At 43.4% G+C, this 18,648-nt stretch overlaps 1 protein-coding gene across 7 annotated transcripts in view; it reads left to right on the plus strand.

Annotated features, from left to right (window-relative positions):
• The window catches only part of EVA1A (eva-1 homolog A, regulator of programmed cell death), a 212,817-nt gene that overhangs the window by 192,633 nt on the left and 1,536 nt on the right, over positions 1–18,648 (plus strand). For 5 of the 7 annotated variants that reach the window (XM_017812971.1, XM_017812974.1, XM_017812975.1 and 2 more), the window contains 2 exons: positions 7,683–7,847; positions 11,524–11,697. In XM_017812971.1, coding sequence (XP_017668460.1) covers positions 7,683–7,847; positions 11,524–11,697 — 339 coding nt within the window. The remainder of the gene's footprint in view (positions 1–7,682; positions 7,848–11,523; positions 11,698–18,648) is intronic. The other 2 variants (XM_017812972.1, XM_017812973.1) reach the window with 1 other exon arrangement.

Consider the following 18,648-nt stretch of genomic DNA (forward strand, 5'->3'; position numbering starts at 1 on the left):
AGATTTCAACTCAGATACACTCAGGAGAATAAATCCAAAGGTAACATTATGATTCATTAACTATCCCTAATTAGGCTCCTAAATTTAAGTAGACAGAATCTCCCCTGGAGGCTTTCAAAGGCACCCACCTTTCACTGTTGATGATACAGGGAGCTTAGGAACATAGCTTATTTAAGGAGGACTTCTTCCCTAGATACCTACAGGGCATGCTTGGGTTGAGTTTCCAGATTAGGCAAACTGGCTCTTTTAATAAATTTATTGCATATCTGGGCAGGCAGAAATCAGAGGAGTCAGGGGAAAGTGCTCCTGCTGCCCTGTGCAGGAGGGGGAGAGGCTGGGAGGGAACAGTGCTTTTGTTTGTCTCTGCCCTGTGGAGTCTTGGTTGGAGGTGCACTGTTTCCTAAATCTTCTTCATCTCCTAAAGCCTCTCACATCGCTGGGCCATATACCTGCGAGAGATTTCACTGGGAGGAATGGTGAGACTGGGCTAATTCATGTTGCATGGGCTTTGTTTCTGGACTGGAATCATTTCCACTTCTGAAATCACTTCTCTGGTTGCAGCTGCATGAGAAAAAGATAAGCATGTCCTTTTCTGAGGAGAGCAAACAAGAGAAAGGGTTGTCTGTATTGTATTTATATTCTTATTGCACAACATTTCTGTAGTTCACTGCTGTCAGGATATACAGTAAAGGGCAAAGCATCTGGGCTGTCTGAGGAGGAGTCTTGGCAGAGTTTGCATGGGTTGTGTCAGACATCCCAGCTGGTACTTCTTCCCACCAGCCCCAAAATCACCAGCAGAATAGATGGATTTCTGCTTCAGGCAGTGTCTGGAGGGAGGGGCAAGGAGGATGGCCCTGGCACAGGCTGTGGGCTTGGGGAGGTGTAGGTGGCTTTGGTTATTACAGGGCTATTTTCCCAGACAGTCTCACTTGCTTTCTGCATGGTGCTTGGAAGTGGACTTACTGTAATTGGCATGAGTCACTTCCTTGTTATTGGTGGTTTGGAACCACTGTGCCTGGAAAACATGCCTGCAGGAGGCTGAGGAACTCCCTCTTTCTCTTGGGTTTTGCATTCAGTTTCAGAATTACAGACTGTATTGATACTGGGTGAAAAAAATGCCTTTTTAAAAATAATTGAAGGAGTTAGAAGCTGAGGTCTGGACCACTTGCAATTGTTGAGCCTCTGCTCTATTTTTTTTTTTTTTTTGAGAAATGAAGGTTTTTTGTGGCAGCTTGTTGATCAAATCCCAAGTTTCAGACTTATGGTCTGTTGCACATAGTCCTTTCATGTCTCCTGTTGTCTCCTGGGACCCTTTACACTTCTTATGTAAACTGTACTATATATTTATTCTAAATATGATATGTCTTTGTAGACAAAGAAGAGAGGTGATGTTGGGTGCACTCAGCCTTTTCCATAGGGATGTTCATGGAGACATTTTAAGAGCTGTAGGATCTGATCATCTCCTATGAAGTGATTATACTTATATCTGACCAAAAAAGCCTCCCTGTCAGAATGTCTGGTGTCAGGTCAGGACTTGAAGGTAGACTTTGGATGTCTCACATAACACAAGAAGAGGCAAAACCTCTTTCAATGTGATGCAAAAGGTGCTTTATTCACTTGAAAGGGGCTCATCCAGCACTGAGCTACACAGGGCATGGGCAACTGGAAAAGGTTTCAGCTTGTTCCTTGGCCATGTCTGAGACCCTTGGGAAAAAGCCAAGGGGGTAGGTTGTGCCTCAATTTGCTTTTGTTAGTCAAATTAGCATCTCCCACCCCCATGTTTCTAGCTACAGAGTGATGTTAGTGTTAGTGATGTTAGTCACCAGGTGCAGAGTCTTCTTATGTGATTGTATTGTGTTATTTTGTGGTCTGGCACAGCCAAAATCTATTATTTTAATAGGCATTGTTGACTGAGTGTTTAGTGAACTTAGATTTTACAGCACATAAAAAACACTTTTAATTCTGCAATCTGAGAGAACCACATACCATACATGTGTGCAAAGGAATTGCTTTCTTGTGATAACTCAGAATCATGAATGATCCCATTACAGGCTGGATGCCATGCATTTTCAAGTCTCAAACAAAAATCCTTCAGAGCTGCTCCCTCTAAAAACCTGCAGTAGTTTATACTGGGTGTTTACTCACAGGAGGATTTTTTTTTATTATTATTTTAAAAATTCCTGGCCCCAACCTCCCCAGATAAAAGGCTTGGTTATAATTTTCCTAGGTGAGGGAGTCATGTTTTCAAATTGCACTCTGCTTCAAGCAGGCTCAGGAGGATTTGCTGAAGGTCCTGCAGATCTGCTTTAACCATTCTGAGCTTTGAGAGCAAACCTTATGGGCTGGAAATGCACAGGAAAATATACAGCAGAGTACTGGAGAATGACAACCCCCTTGCCTGAGCTTTCATTGATCTGCTCCAGTTGACTGATGTGTATATATAGCGAAGGTGGAGGTCATAGGATAATTTCTTCCTGGGAGTGGAAGTCTTTAAGCATGTTTAGGACTGAGCGAGTATCAGGAAACACCAAATGATCAAATTAGCGAAGAGAGGGAATGGTTTGAGTACAAGGCTGAAATACAGCAAGCGTCAGCTTGTTTTCTTTCTTTGGCACAGACTCCCTCTGTGAGATTGAACAAATAATTTTGATATTTAAACCCTTTCAAAACTCTGTCCCTGAGTCAATTCCCCACCCATAAAATTTGGGGCCTATAGCATCTAATGTTTTGATTAGGGAAATAATATATTTCCTTAAATTAAAACACTCAGCAACATATTTGAAAAGAATTCCTCAGAAAGAGCAATATTCCTCTGAAAATAATATGTTGTGGCAATTGGTTGAATCCCCAGGATTGGAGTGTTTAAAACTAGATAGATCAACGTAGTAGAAAACACAGCAAATTATCTTATTATGACCTTTTAGGACCTGAAGGGGGCCTACAAGAAATCTGGAGAGGAATTGTTTACAAGGACATGTAGTGATAGGACAAGGGGGAATGGCTTTAAACTGAAAAAGAGTATTTTAGATTGGATATTAGGAAGAAATTCTTTACTGTGAGGTGGTGAGGCACTGGAACAAGTTGTCCCAGAGAAGATATGGCTGCCCCATCCTTGGAAGTGTCCAAGGCCAGGTTGGATGGGGCTTGGAGCAACCTGGTCTAGTGGAAGATGTCCCTGCCCATGGCAGGGGGGTGTGACTAGATAATTTTTAAGGTCCCTTCCAAACCATTCTGTCATTCTCTGCTCCTGATGAACAGAGGTGAGGTATCTGCTGGCCTTTTCCTTCTCTTAGCGCTGTATTTCAGAATGTGGCTGCTTGTACACACAGTAACTTTTTCTTTTCATCAGTCCTCGGTTTTCTGGCCACACAAGAGAGTGCTTGTGTGAAAATCCCAGGAGAAGGAGTCTCCACCAAGCACAAATAACGATACTGTCAGCAGCACCAGCATGTGCCTTTTCACACTGTCCTGCTGGTTGCTTGTACTGACTCTGATGGATCTCCTCTGCCCATGAGAGCACACTTGATTTTCCTTTACCCTGTTCCTGCTGGGGGAAGGAGAGGGGGGAAGGTGCCAGGCAGTGGAGGAGAGGTTTTGTGGTGAGATTGGTACCATTAATTCATTGCAAATGGGTATTGCAGGTCTTGGTTTGGGAACTGGTATAAATTATTGCTAGCATGACGTTGATTCAGACAGATGAGCAGTAGGAGCTGGTAGCTAGCATTGCTTTTAAAGCAGACACAGAGGGATTATATAAGGACTTGAAAACCTGTAATGTCAGAGGAATGCTGTTCCGAAAGCTGCCTTGCAGATTTATAGCCTAGAACCAACTTCTGCAGGTGCCTTCACGGAGTGTCACAGCGATGGTGACACTTTGCTCTCCAGATCAAGTCCTGGCTGACGTGGAGTCCGTGTGGTGATGCCCCAGTTGGACCCCAGAGTGGGTGGCAGAGCAGGGCTTGCGATTGGAAAATTACATCTCTGCCTGTGCTGCTCAGCTGCCCAGCGCGAGTTACTGTAGAATTTTATCTTTTGGATAAATATCCATATCTCAAGGCTGACTGCTACCCCTTGAGTGACTGAAAGTCCCCAGAGGTCCCTATAACAACTCTCTTCCTCTCTTCCAGAATATCCCAGCTCATTTCTCTTGTGCATTTTTAGGTGCAGGGCTCCTGACTATGAGGTGTGTTAACACTTTGATTGAATCCCTCTTTCTTCCCCTCTTGTCCACATACATCACTTCTTCTGCTGACTGAGTTGCTTTAACTTCTCTGCTTGATTGAATGGAGCAGGCCAAGTGCCAACTCTTCCCTGCCAGGATTTCTGTGCTTAATACTGCGATAAGACTAAAATCCTAGGTACTTTTTTCTGGTGCTTTTAATAATAAATAACTTTTCTTGACATCTTGCTTCAAATCATGCCATGCTTTGTGTCAGATGCACTCCTCTCTGGAGAATTTAAGGAGGGCATTTCAAAGGAACCAGATGTTTAATCTTTCTTGTGGAGTTGGCTGCCACACAGGAGCTAACTGGAAATTGTGAGGTGTTTTACACTTGAGAAAGGCTTTCCATTTCACGGTCTTTCTAAATCAAAAGAAAGCTGTGTATTGGCTGAGCATCATATAAACCAGAAAAAGAACAGACTTGCTGCATGCCATCTCTCTGTTTACTCTTTGCAAAGATGGGCCTTTCCTGGCAAAATGTCCTCAAGACGTTTATGGAGTCCACGGAGAAAAATGATCCCTTGAAATGGAAAAGTCCAAGGTTATATGCTGTAGACATCCTGTGTTGCACGAAGTTGCTTCCAGGGTTTTAAACTGATCTAGTTGCTGAAGTGAAGACAAGCACCTCTTAGAATTTTTGAAAGTACCAAAGGGTGTGCTAATCACGTATGTTAAGCACATGCCTGCTTTTGGGAATCTGTCCTCACAGCTATCTGTGTTTTAAGGCACCAAATGACTACTTGATAGTCTTCTTACTTCCTCAGCTATCCCAAAGAGATGAGAGCACAGCCCTACTCCAGTAAGGTGACAATAAATAGTCTCTATGAATGCTTCCCCCTTAGTACTTCTCCATTTCTACTCTTCCTTGGGATGCTGTTGACCAATTGCTGACTGATTTAGCAATGTTTCGCTTTACCTGACTCATCCCCTAGTCCTGTAGCATTTGAATGGTTGTGGCACAGATGCCAAGGTGGAAAAGCCGTAGCTCAATTCCCTGGGTGTGCTTAGATGGTGTTAAATGTAGAAAAGATGATATTTCTTCCTCCTACTTGTCTCAAATGTTTAAGTGTCTGGTGGTGTCACATTTTCTAAGAAAGATGCAGACCCACCCAGCCTGTGTTGTGCCCTGGAGATGGTCATGAGTGCTGGGAGGTGAAAGTAGATGTTTATGAAGAAAAGTAAGACTGAAACGTGAAAGACTAGTCAAAACCTGCTAAAAAATTGTCTTTGTGTCCCTTTTGCTTCATTTTCTTCATTGGATGTCTATCAATGTGTTACTGGGATGCAGTTTGGATGAAACCTGTGTAAAGGAAAAATGCCTTTCAGGTCCTCAGTCTGAGATACAGTAATAGGGCAATTTATTTTTGGAGAGTGCTGAGCTCTATGCCCTCTGGGTCCCTTTAGGTGGCTTGAATTAGGCACTCAGAACTGCAGTTCTTCCTGCCTATGGTTTGCTGGATAATCTCTGTTCTACTCACCTCCTCCCTAGACTTTCTGATATTTCCCTGGCACAGGTATCCTCCTCACTCCTGTCTAGTTCCTACCAAGGGTTGTGTTTCTTTTTCTGCCTTCCAACAGTTGCCAATTCAGGATTCACTAGAAACTGCTGTGCCAGCTCTTTGATATTCAGAAGCTGTGGGGTTTTCTGTCTGTTTCCTGACCTAGCATGACTCTACTAATAATGCAAAAACTTCAAGGCTGATGTCCTGGCAGCCTAAATCAGGAGGTCAGTCTGTAAATCTAGTTACAGTTTTCTTTGCCTCAGTAAAGGCAGTAGGTCGAACATAATGTAAACAAGGTGGTTGGATCACTTCACCCACCAGTAGTAATGTGGTGGGTGATGCAGGCAAATTTAATGGACATGATTAAATCTCCTGTTCCAGTCTGGCAGCTGATTAGCTGCAGGGGGCAGGCAGGAATTTCCTTTCTGCTCTGGAGTTGCACTCTTTCCAAGCCCTCCTTCATGCTTCTGCCAAGCATCTCAAAGTGCTTTGCATTTTTAATTATGCTTCTTAACGCCTCCGTGAAGAGTGGAGATGAGAGATAGTATGATCCCAAATGGAGCCATGGGACAGCTGAGGCACTGGGAGGTGGCAGCCTGCTTGGAATGAGAGAGGTTGGTGCCATTAGACTTGGAGAAAGGGGACATGAGCATCCCAGAAACCTTCTCTTGGGGTTCATGTTGGTCTGCTGAAATTGTGCCTGGTTCTTAACAGTTTGTGTCTTCAACACACTTAGGTCTTGGTTGTCTGCTTTTATGTACATATTAGTATATAGTCACTGATGGGGAAATAAATCTTTCTCCTCTGGAAGTTTTAATTTATTTTTGTCTTTCATCACTCTCTTTGATTTCTGAACAGAATGGCCTGTATACGTGTTTCTTCTCTTTCTATGGAGAAGCACTTTGCTCTGAAATAGCCTTAGGTATTGGCTGTGGCAGAGGCAGAGAACTGGTTCAGCTCTGTAAATGACTCTGTGCTTTGTCTCTATGGGGGAAATTAGTGAATTTACTGTGTGGGTTCACCTTCAGAGGGTGTACCTGGAGGTACACTGGCTTTGATTTCTTTACCTGAGATGTACAGCTGAAGAACTGGTCTTGCAACATCGAGGAGGAGAAAATACTCTTACTGAGGCGTGCTTTGGTCCAAAGAGGAGACCAGAAATGTCCAAAAAAACTGTCACATATTAACTTATCATCTTGCCCACATATTGCTAATGCCGTGGCTGACAAAACGCTGAGAACAGTAGTGATTAGCTGAGTCTTCACCCTCCTCAGAGTGGTGGGAGTGGGCCTTTTGCAGCTTACTTACAGCCCTAAAGCCCAATGGGGAACAGTGTATTTTGGATCTCACGGGGTGGGGAGCGTTTCTTACAGGTGGGATTTTTTACTTTTGTGATGGATGATTTAAGCTTTATGATTTCACGTGAACAACATCCTCTAGAGTCTGGTTTTGTGAATCTGGAGTGGACAGAAATCTTTGATGTTGAGGCTTGAGTCAGCAACTTCATGGCTGGAGAGAGGCAGTGTTTCAGGCATAGCCTATAGCTCCCACTGCTATAGGGCATCCTGCCCAGCACCCTGTCATGGTGGGAATAGAGGTGTCTTCCTGAAGTGCTCTGAAGCTTAGGGCTGAGGCCAAAGTCTGTCTTACTAGGCATTTAAGTTTCTAAGATGTGCGACTAAATAAAATGTCTGAATCTGATCCTTAGCCTAGTCTCAAGGCTTAATTGTAAATAAGCAATATCTTAATCACTTTATAGTTTCCAGCATTCTCTCATTGAATGTCTCTGTGCTGGCACTTGGAGAGCATTCATCATAGTGGAAGATGAATGTCTGTTTGGGCTGCACATGGTGTAATTAAGTATCAGCTGAGCCTGTAGCATAATGTGACAATTCTCATTGTGACCAGCTGAAATAACTCACTCTAACAACTGTGCTCTTCTTACTCCTCTGTTTCAGTTCCCAAGAAGCTTCTGCATGAAACTCAGCCAAGACCAACCAATTACCAAGGATATCAGAAGCCACATTTTCCACTGCAGCCAAGAGTGTTTGATCTCAATGTTATAGGGGACGGAGTGTTCCTTTCTGATGTCTCTCCTTCCAGTATAGGACGAGCTCTCCCAGGTAGCTGTGACTATTGTGATGTTGCCCCAAACCTGTGTTGTGATAACTGTTCCTTTCTATCTCTTCATTTCTGTCTCCTGGATTTCTCTATTGTACCTAAACCCCATCCATGTCACAGTCAGAAAGGAAACTTTGAGCTGTGATCAGTGACGGGCTAAAGTGAACTGTGAAACTGTTCAAGAAACACTGAGTTTCCTGAAATAGCAGTCGTGGCCATGCATGTCAAAACTCATCACAGAAATACTTTGCAGACCTGTCTAATACAGTGGCAAAGGAAAAAAAATAAAACAGGGCAGAGACAGTAGATCTGCCTCACAGGGGATGTAGAAGTTTTGAACTGAGCTTTGAAATATGATGCTATTTTCATAAAATGCAAAGTGAAGAGATGTGAATGAAGTCTCAGGTATCTATAGGGATAGGTGAGTAGAAGGAAGAGGTGCTGTATGAATAAGGGAAAAGCATAGGTGAGCATGTATTGGGTTACTCGGTGGTTTTGCATTGTTTCCCAACATGCAATGGATAGTATATGACACTACTGAAATTTCCAGCCTGTGCTCCCAGAGGTTCAGCTCTAGGGTGGGTATGGGCTAAGCTGCCTTGTCTCTGTCTACACTCCTGACAATGTTAATCTGCAGCTCGGATAGTCAATCCACAAATAATTAAGAACTGACAATAACAAATTTGTCCCTCTGGAGGCCTTACTGAAAAATCGCCAAGGAAAAGAATTTTGAGTTAGCACCAAATAAATATTGTGATCCTGGAGATACTTTTAAACAAGAAAAAAGATATCCTGAACTCATTTTCATTCATCTAAACATTTCACTTCAATAAGTGACACCTTTTATTTAGTTTTCACATTGTTTATTCATTCATTCTCAAAATATGCACTACTTTTCAAACAAAGATGTCATTTTGAAATTAAAAGCTGAAAAAATGTTTGAAAAATAACAAAGCACATACTTGGACATTTTCTGTTTTGTTTCTCGTATTAAAACTATTTGCTAAAGTCAGCCTGGTATCATGACTAACCTCTCCTGTGTTTATACTGTGGTGTTGGGCAAATTATTGCTGGCTGAAATAATTTTGCTCAGCTTTGGTGTAAATTCATGGAGAAACCATTCAAGTGACTGGGAACAGCTAAGAAGGGTGAGGAGAAAACCAGTAGTAGTGAGCTGATTAGGCATAGACAAGTTTTCCAAGCTAGCAAGGAGGAAAGGGGATGTATTCTATTATGGTCCTGGAGTGACTTGTGGGGCCAGGGAACCACATAGGGTAGCAACACATGGGCCTTGTGAAATTGTGTGTGTTTGTTTTTTTCCTTCTGCATAAGTCCAGTTATTTTCTGTCGTCCATGTCTGTGCTTGTACAATCCTGCCAATGATAAAACCAGTTCCGTGGTTTTGTGGTGTTCTTTGCTGGAGTTCAGTGTATGCAGATGAGTATTCATTTAAAAACTGGTTTGATTGCATCTCTTCTTTGGATAAGTTAGAAGTTAAAAAAAAAAAAGTTCTTCTATGTCTCACTTGAGAAGTGTCTTAAATACACTATTATTGCACAGTGTGGTTTACAAGGGATGCATCATACCCAGCCATGTCCATCTGACATATGGCTATGAAATATATATGTGATTATGTCCTGGAGGTGCCCTTCATTTATTGTGAAGGGATTTTGAATTAACCAGTTCAGAGCCAGACCTCAGTAAGGACGCATCTCAGGCAAGATCAGTTATCCCCATATAAATGTGTAATTTGTGATGACCTGGGGTGTTTACCTGGCTTCTAGAAGGGTGAGAGTTTCCCCTACATCATACCTGTCATCTCTACATGGATGTCCTCCATGGGGTGTCTTGGATGGCTATGTATGAGCAAATACATCAAGCTTTAAGTGTCTGCTACAGGGAGAGCTGAATGGCTTTCGGATATCCCTCAACTAATAGCAGGATTCTATTGCCTAAGTTTAGATGCATGGTGCTACTTGAGTTGCTCTGAAGTATCCAGGTTTTAGGTTCAGTTTTTAGAAATGAAATATTTACCCTGCTTCTGTGGATTTCTTTGGAACAGTGGTAGGGAAAAATTCAACCACTAGTACAGACAGATTTACTGGACAGGGAGAATAAAGGAAAGATTAGAGGGCACATTAGTGCCTACATCTGAATTGAAAGATTTTTTTAAGACTTTGCTATTGGTTTCCTGCTGAATGTGCCCTTGACCTTCTGTGTCCCATTGCCTCCATTTGCACAAGTGATCCACAGTGATCTCTAGTCTCCTAAAGCAACAGGTTCTTGGAATATTTTATCCGTTGGGATATGAGCCACCCATGTTTAAAAACTTTGCTTGAAGGCCAGTCATTAACACCTTGGTGGCCTTTAACATGTAGGTTTCCCAAGGCCATGCAGCTATTCAGTGGCAGAGATGCAGCAGCACCCGCATTCCTTCAGGCTGATCCCTTACAGTGACACCTGGACAACCATCCCCATTGCTTCTCCTCCGAGGCAGATGAGGAGTTGGCATCACAGCATGCACGTTCATGCACTCAGTCCCTCTCCATCCAGTATTACCTGTTCTGTTTGACACCCCTCACTTTCTGTTGCTGCTTCCCTGGGCTGAGCCACTTCCTGGCACCTGCAGCGGGAAGCTGAAGGTGACGTCTCACACTGCTGTTTGCAGGGAGAGGAGGCAGATCAGGCAACCAGTGAACAAAGACCATCTCACATCATGACTGCTGACAGAATGCCTTTGTATGTATGGCACTGGTGGCACCACTGGAGATGGAGCTGGCAGTTTCCTGAATTTAATACCTGCAGATAAGTGGGAACCTGGTGCAAGTCTGTGATTTTAAAGAGCGATGCTTGCTTTTGTTCAGAACTAGACACCCAGGGAAGGGAGCCTGAAAATCTGTAATAACTGCAGTTAAACACTCATGTGGATGACAGAGCTGCATCCTTTGCACTGACTTTTTCCTGTGTTGAAAACAATTAGTGTTTTGTCAGTAGGGGGGTGTCTGCCTGCAGATCAAGGTGCAGGGAGCCCTCAACAGTGAGGTGATAAGATCTGAAAGGGTCTCTTTGAGCCTCCTGGAATGAGCTGCCTCCTTAGCTTCAGTCTTCAACAAATAAAATCAAATCATTAACCCATGTTCACTCACCTCTCCAAAGGGGAAATGGTGTCTAGGTGAAATACAATATGAGCAGGCTTCTGAAGGAAGTCATAAACCAAGGTCTGCCCTTCCCCACAAAGGCTGGAGAGAAAGCCCGTCTGTTTGCCAGGTGTGGATGGGTCACTACAGCGCGGCACCGGCAGAGGGTTGCTGGCTCTGCCTGTGTTTCCCAGTCCTCCTTACAAGCCTAGCTGAACCCACTGTTGATAAAGGCTCCTTTGATTTACATAAGAGAAAAGAAACCTGAATATGTATTTGCTGTAGCGTAGATGGGTGTGTCTAAGTGGTGACATGAAACAGCAGGAGATGGGGGAGAGAAGATGATGCCTGGATGCAGGCAGAATATGTGCTCAGCTGAAGCTACTTGAGAAGGTTTAGTTACCCCCCCAAAAAGGGCAAATCTGTGTGGCTTACTCTTGAGCAGCTCCAGATTTCTGAACACAGATGCTGACCTGGTGGGGCTAGGGCAGGGTAGGGCTGGGTCACGTTCATCGTTCCTCATTCCATTTCTGTTTCAAAGCAGAGAAGAAGAAAGGGAGATCTGCCACTTTCTACCCTCTAGACAACACCCCTCTCCTGCTTCCTGTGGATGAGACACAACCGCCAGTGCTCTCCAGCAGCATGGAGCCTGTGGGCGTCAGCACGGAGATGGCCCTGCTCAGCAATATCCTGGCAGCCTATGCCTTCATCACAGGTAGGTCTTGTGGCTGCCATCTCTCTGGGCTCTTGCAAGCTTTTTGAAGACCCTCATTTTGCAGTCACCTGAGGCTAAATCTGCCTCTTACGTATTTCATTCGTCTCTCTGCAAACTCTCCCTTGAAAGACCTGACCGGGGCAGATCTAGCAGGCAGTATATATACCAGAGTTTATTGTGCTCTGCTTTCCACTGGATTTGCTCTCATCTGCAGTTAAGTACAATGTAATCTTACGTGTGGTATTATTCCTAATGCTTCATTTTCCTGGAGATCAAAGCCTGGCTCATTAGGGAGGCAAGCTTGTTGTCCCGTAATTTGGAAAATAAGCGGCACTCAGAACATTACGCTGCTTAAGAGAATTTGGCCTATCTTCAGTAGAAGTGTGAAGATGAAGTAACTTGAGAATCTACTTAATTGAATATTTAAATTTAGTTTAGAGTAATATTTCCTTGGATCACAGCTTATCTTTCACCCACGTATATCTTTCAAGTAACAGAGGAGCAGTCTTCTAAAAAGATTCACTTTAAAAGGTGAAAGAAAAGTGATAAAACCAGGGGGAATGACTTTAAACTGAAAGAGAGCAGGTTTATATTAGATATTAGGAAGAAATTGTTTACTGTGAGGATGGTGAGGCACTGCCACAGGTTACCCAGAGAGGTCATGGCTGCCCCATCCCTGGTAGTGTTTAAGGCCAGGTTGGATGGGGCCCTGAGCAATCTGATCTAGTGGAAGGTGTCTCTGCCCATGGAAGGGGATTGGAACAATATGAGCTTTAAGATTCCTTCCAACCCAAACCATTCTATGATTCTATGAAATAAAGATTGTGTGCCCTACTGAGTGCTTGGGGTCAGTACCACTGGTAGTGACAGGACAGCAGAGGCAGGTGATAGACGGCAAATATTTCCCACAGCATGAGATGCCTTGTCAGCAGTAGGGATTGCCTACACTAGTTGCCTACATTAGTTGAAGGAACTAACCCAAAAAATGGAGGATAGAGGAGCACTGGCTGAATAGCATCAAATGCTCTAATTCAGCATATTTCAGGCCAATTTCTGCTGCTTTCCCAAAAGGAAGGCCCTGGTGACTGTGTAAATAGCATCTCAAGGCAGAAAATACTATCTCTGGTCACTTTTTTCTTGGGTTTCTGTGTGCCATTCAGTCCTGCTAATTCATTAAATACTAGTGCATTCCTGGTGCCTTGCTCTTGATCTTGCTGAGATGCCACCATGCTGCTACAGATAAATGTTTGGATTTGAAGCAGCTAACCTGGGCTTCGCATTTTGGAATCACTGAGTAGTAAGTGTTTCTGCACATTACTTAGTGAAGTGTCATTCTAAAAGGACCATGAATGGTTATACAAAGTTCTGCTCTTCTGCACATCCAGTGGTGTCATCAGGATCCTTCTTTTCATGACACCTGTAAGAATCCGGCACATTAAGTGGAATTAGTGGTGTTCACAGAAGATAGCTGAGTAGGGGGTATTTTTTTCTTGCATGGGTTTCTCTAAGGAAAAATTACAAAAAACAAGCCTTGAACAAGTCTTCTGTCCTATGCACTTCTCCCTCCCTTACCTCCAGCTGCCACTTTTTGACATGAAAATACTTGCATTCCCAACCTTACTGTAAAACAAAATGCTCTTAATACCGTATTCCCCATCTGAACAGTAACAGGCAAGAGAAGGTTGTGGGATTTATGGTCAGAGTCAGTTGGGACTATGATTCAGAGCTGCTGACCATCCCCCGTGGACTTTGCTTTCATTGATCACAGCAGAACTCTTTGACTCTGCCTCCCCTTCCTGAGGTGCCAGTCTTGGAAGGAGCCTCTAGGTTTTACTGTAGCACAAACAACTTTAACTGTCTCATTGCTGGGGGATTTGCGTTGCTTGCTGTTGCTTGCCCTCTCATGATGTGGTCTCCTTGTACTGAGTTCACTTTCACTGGATGTCACATAGATGAAGTGAGACCTCATGACTCAGTTCAGGACCTGATTGCTTGTGTTTTCCAGTGTATCGTAGTGAATGTTTTGGGATCACAAAAGGAGGAACCTTAAAGATCATCTGTTTTCGATGTTCTTAACCATGGCTGTTAGATGGGTTTTAGACTCAGTGATATATATATTCAGTTTGTTACTAACTACAAAAATAATTGATGGACCTCCTCATGGATTGAAACAGCAGATGTCCTAAACCATCTTTATCTGCTACATGTAATTTAACCCTCTGCTTTTAGCAGAAATGATGGATTTGTCATGATTTTTGGCTCAAAACAGGAGCTTGCAGAAGAAAATTGAAAATAGGCAGGGGCAACATAGAAAAATGTTTTTTTTCTTGTGGCAGAGGGTCGTGGATACCCTCAGACACACTGCAGGAAAAAGAAGCTATGAGCTTCACCTATTTCATAGGTGAAGTGAATGCTTGAAAAGATGATCCACTCTGCTACTTTTCCTGCCTCCTGGTGCTGGGCTGTCTCTTAGCCTGAGGAGAGTATCCACAAATGGTGGGATCACTTCTGTGCTCAGTGCTGTCTGTGTTTTCAGCACAAAATGGCAGTTCTGGGTGGGCAGCTGCAGATGAAGAGTCTGCAGGCTTGGTCACTTCCGTGTGCAGAGTCTTGCAGTTCACAGAGGGGAGAAGTGCCAGTACTAGTGAAAGCCTCCGTGCTCATTTCCACCATTTTTTTGACTGATGTTCCCATATAAAAGTTGGGAATGTTCATATGGACAACTGAGTAGTAAAAATCACAGCACAGCAGGAAACAAAACTTCTTTGCTGGAATCTTGATTTGCAGTTGTCATCATGGTTAGGTATCAAAGCCAGTTAGGTGTTAGTCTTATCCCAGCTTCCAGAATCTCTCCAGAATTTCTTCAGAAACAGGGAGAAAGTGTGAACAGTGTCAGTTAGGAGCGAATTTAGTAGCTGATCAAACAGATGAACATTATTTAGAGTTCAGTCTTGCACAAGACTCAGACATACCCTTAATTTGAAAGCTGATTATAGAATTAGGTTTTTAACTGGATGCAATCTCTGCCTACAAACCTCAGACCTGTTATTTGTTGTGGACCTGTTCCAAAACTTGCCTGAGTGTTTGGAAAGACTTCACCAGTCTCAGTGACAGCTGGAACAGTCTTTGCAGTCACAGTCTATCAGCAAGAGCAGAACCATTCTTCATGCTTTTGTAAATATTAAACATTCAAATTGTATCAGAGCTCTTCCAGTACCTCCTTCTTGGGCAAGGGACTTATTCCAGTTTTGTCATTGCACTCAGGATGAAGTGGTTGGAGGGAAAACTCCACAAATCCCTGTTTTATTCTTCTTCCATAAACAAAGCTTTGCTGCCGAGGTGTTAACAAGGGGCTTCTAAAATACAACCCAGGAGATATCATTCCAACTTTTAGACTGCTTGGCCTGAGCCTTATTAATAAGGGGCTCCTGGAGAGCTTCTTCTATTCTACAAGGGGATTTTAACAGCCTGTGGGGCTAACGGTAAATTCCCAGGAAGATATTGCTCCTACTGTTTGTCTGGCCATGCTTAATGCTGCACCTTTTGCTAGAGGCCCTCTGAAATTTTCCTCCCAACTGAGGTTTCAGAATGCATGAAGCCATCACAGGAAACCAGCAGCGTTAATGTCTTGATTGTTTTTTATTTATTGAAACAATTTATTATGATAGCAATAACAATCTTGGCCTGTGGCATTTCCTGGGGAATTGATGAGAGTCTGGGCTGATGCTCCCAGCAGATTGTTAGCCCTCAGGAAATAGGCTCTGTAATTGCTGTTGGTTTGGTTGGAAAAATAAAATAAAATGTGTTTCTAATTTTTGGCCAGTTTAAGTCCCTAGAAGATGGTGGCTTTTGTATAGAGGGTTATATAGAGCATATATATTTGTCTGCATGGATTAAATTCAGGCTTGAATCAGTGACATTTTCATCAATGCTTTCAACCAAGAAAGAGAAAGACAAAGAAGGGGAAAGGTAACCCCAGCTAAAGAAATTGATGGCATCTGGGTCCTGCTAGAAGCTCTCAGCTGTCACCCACAGCAGTGGAAAAGCTACACTGGTTAAAATCTATGTGTTAATGAGTGTACACACACACACACACATGAATGAATATCAGAATTATGTTAATTCCTGCTACTGATGTCCATACACTTTTAAAGAACTTTTTTTCAAGTATAATGAGTGTTTTGAGGAGCTTCAGTGTTGATATGATGAATCTGACCCACTTTTGAGCTTTTGGAAGCTGCTGAGCATCCATTTGCTGAAGAGGGTGCCCCTCTTGGTCTTCGCAAGTAGAACATGCAATGGGGGAGGCTCTCAAAATCACTTATGGACCGTCAAACTGCTAAATCTAGGCTATTGCTGACTTGGCTACTTCAACTGAGAAAAAGCAGATTGAGCCCATGGTTTTTAGCTTAAGTTGCTCTTTCTGCTGTGAAAAAAAAGAGAGATGCTGCTGCTGTGCAAGTGGAGTGTACGTATGATAAATGCCAAGACTGCAGTTGAATGTAAGGTTATAGCTTTGTGAGGAAATCCAGACAGTGTCTCAGATATTGACAGAGTAGCTGTAGGAGCTCATAAATGCCACTGGAGCCCAAAGATTCAATTACAACCATCGTGCTGCATGAAGGGCTGTAGTACAAGCACGAGCAGGGGATGAAAGATGGTTACTTAAGTAGCAATTGAAGTGCATTTTGTTCATGAGCTGGATACAGTAGCACGAAAAAAAAAGTGTGGAGGAGAAAGGAAAAGCAGGACACGGGCAAAACCAGGGGCACAGAAACCGCATGTGTCTGTGTCTCAGGCTCCTATCCATGTTTTTTTTATGAGTTGCTTTAAAGGAACAAGCAGTGGAACTAATGCAACCAAATTAAACCCATGTGTGTGCAGAACGTGGTACTCAGGAAAGTGTGCCTGGTGTCCTGTCAACCAGGCAGAGCCAAAGCAGGGTGGACCCAGCGCCTTCCAGTACAAGCACATCAGTTGTGCTTGTTTGCTCTTCTCACGCTCCCAAGCTCCAGATGTCCCCAGAGCCCTCCTTAGGGCTACTTGCAAAAGGACCTTGGTGATTAGTGTCCTCAGTGTCCTCAGTTACATTGCACATGGAAGTAAAAGTGTCATCAGGAGTGATTCTGCTTTCCTTGGAGTTTTCAAATCTCTGAAATTTAAGCCACTTCTTCACTGTTCACACAAGACCAGAGGGACAGCAGCAGCAGCTTTGCTACTGCACAAACAAGGCTGAAGTTTTAATTTGAGTCCTGTCCCCTGAGTTCAGGGTAGCCATTAGCTTCATTGGAGCAAAGGTTTCACTTGCCAGGCTGCAGCAGGGGTCATTGGCACATCCTTCATGCCTGCTCTGGTATCTTCTTTTACCTTTGGATTTTGGCTGTCTCACTTTTGTCAAAATATCTTAGTTTAAAACCTTTGGCTTTGGTCTCACTTGGCTTTCCAACTAACTACTGCTGCATTTCATAGAATGGTTTGGTTGGAAGGAACCTTAAAGATCATCTAGTTTCAACCTCCTCTTCATGAGCCCACTGGCACATTCAGTTTAGTGTCCAATTTGTTGTGTCACGGCAGAGTTTGCAGGAGGCTGATCCACCTCTTTCTCTTTTTGGGCTTGCTGAAGGTATCTGCTGCACTTTCCTCCTCCTTTTTTCTCCCTCTGTTCAGCCTGATTTTTTTCCCATGTCATCCACGTCAACCACTCTTGCATCAGTTTTATGTTTTATTAGCCAGTTTTCAGACTATCTTGACATCTTCCTTCACCTTGGCCTGTCAGTCACCTTTGAGATTCATTTGGGAGAGAAGTGAAGAGCACAAAGCTGTTTTGTCTCTGTAACTGTTCCGTGAGCACATCCAGACACCAAACTACACACTGCCTTGAACGGTACATGAAACAGTGTTTGGGTTCTGACCACAAAATTAGAGAATAATTTAGGTTGGAAGAGGCCTCTGGGAGTCTTCCGGTCCAACCTCCTGCTCAGAACATGACTAACTTCAGATTTAGAGCCAGCTTTGAAAGTAGAGCAGGGTTTTGTCCTGTTGAGTTTTTAACATCTCCAAATAGTCTCCAGTTCACCTTCTGCAAACTTTAAGGAGACCAGCTGGAAAGGGCAGCTTTTAAAAACACAACGGGGGAAGTGAAAGTAGAGTGTAGTCTTTTAGCTACAGAGATCTTTTGAGGCCAAATGTCAGGCTCTCAGCTGATGGGAGCTGTTACAGATCCATCACTCAGTTCAAGGGAATAAAACTCATCTGAGGAACTGACTCCATCCTTCAACTCAGGACACTCATCAGACACTGCAGAGCAGAGCTGGCCTTGGCACTTCTGCTGGGTTCACCTTTACCCATTTAGTGTGCCTATAAAAAAGGTGATTCAGCCCAGAGGAATTGCAGTTACAACATTTATGATAATTACACTTCCAAGTAGTCCCATGAAAAAAAAAAAAAAAGAAAAGAATGTGGTAAATAAACAAGATGGCCTAGTTTGAAAAGCATTGTGGATCCTTTGGAGTCCTGTTATATCACCTCAGAAATGTGGCTATGCAGGATTTATCCTGTTAGTGCACTGACTCCAGCTATGCCTGTGGAACACAGGTATACCTTTTGGTGGTCTGGGCAGGAAGCCAGCACACTTGCCTTAGATAAGCAAATGAAACATATGAATAAATAATATGCATTTTTTCCATACTGCCAAGCCTCCCATTTCAGCTGGGCCACAGCACTGAGAGCATATAAAGTTTTGTAATCATCTTTATGCCTGTTATGAAGATAGTGGATGTGACAGCAAGATGCACTTACCTGCTGCTGGGTGTGCAGCACTCTGGTGAAAACCCCGTGAGAAATAGCTTTTAATTCCATGGACTGCTCTCTTGCCTTCCAGACAACTCCAAGACACGGCTGCAGCAAACCCACATTCTGCATGTGGGCAAATGCCTTGGCAGCAAATCTACC

The sequence above is a fragment of the Lepidothrix coronata genome, unplaced genomic scaffold (genome assembly GCF_001604755.1).
Source record: "Lepidothrix coronata isolate B3197 unplaced genomic scaffold, Lepidothrix_coronata-1.0 Scaffold39, whole genome shotgun sequence".
In the NCBI taxonomy this organism is placed as follows: domain Eukaryota; kingdom Metazoa; phylum Chordata; class Aves; order Passeriformes; family Pipridae; genus Lepidothrix; species Lepidothrix coronata.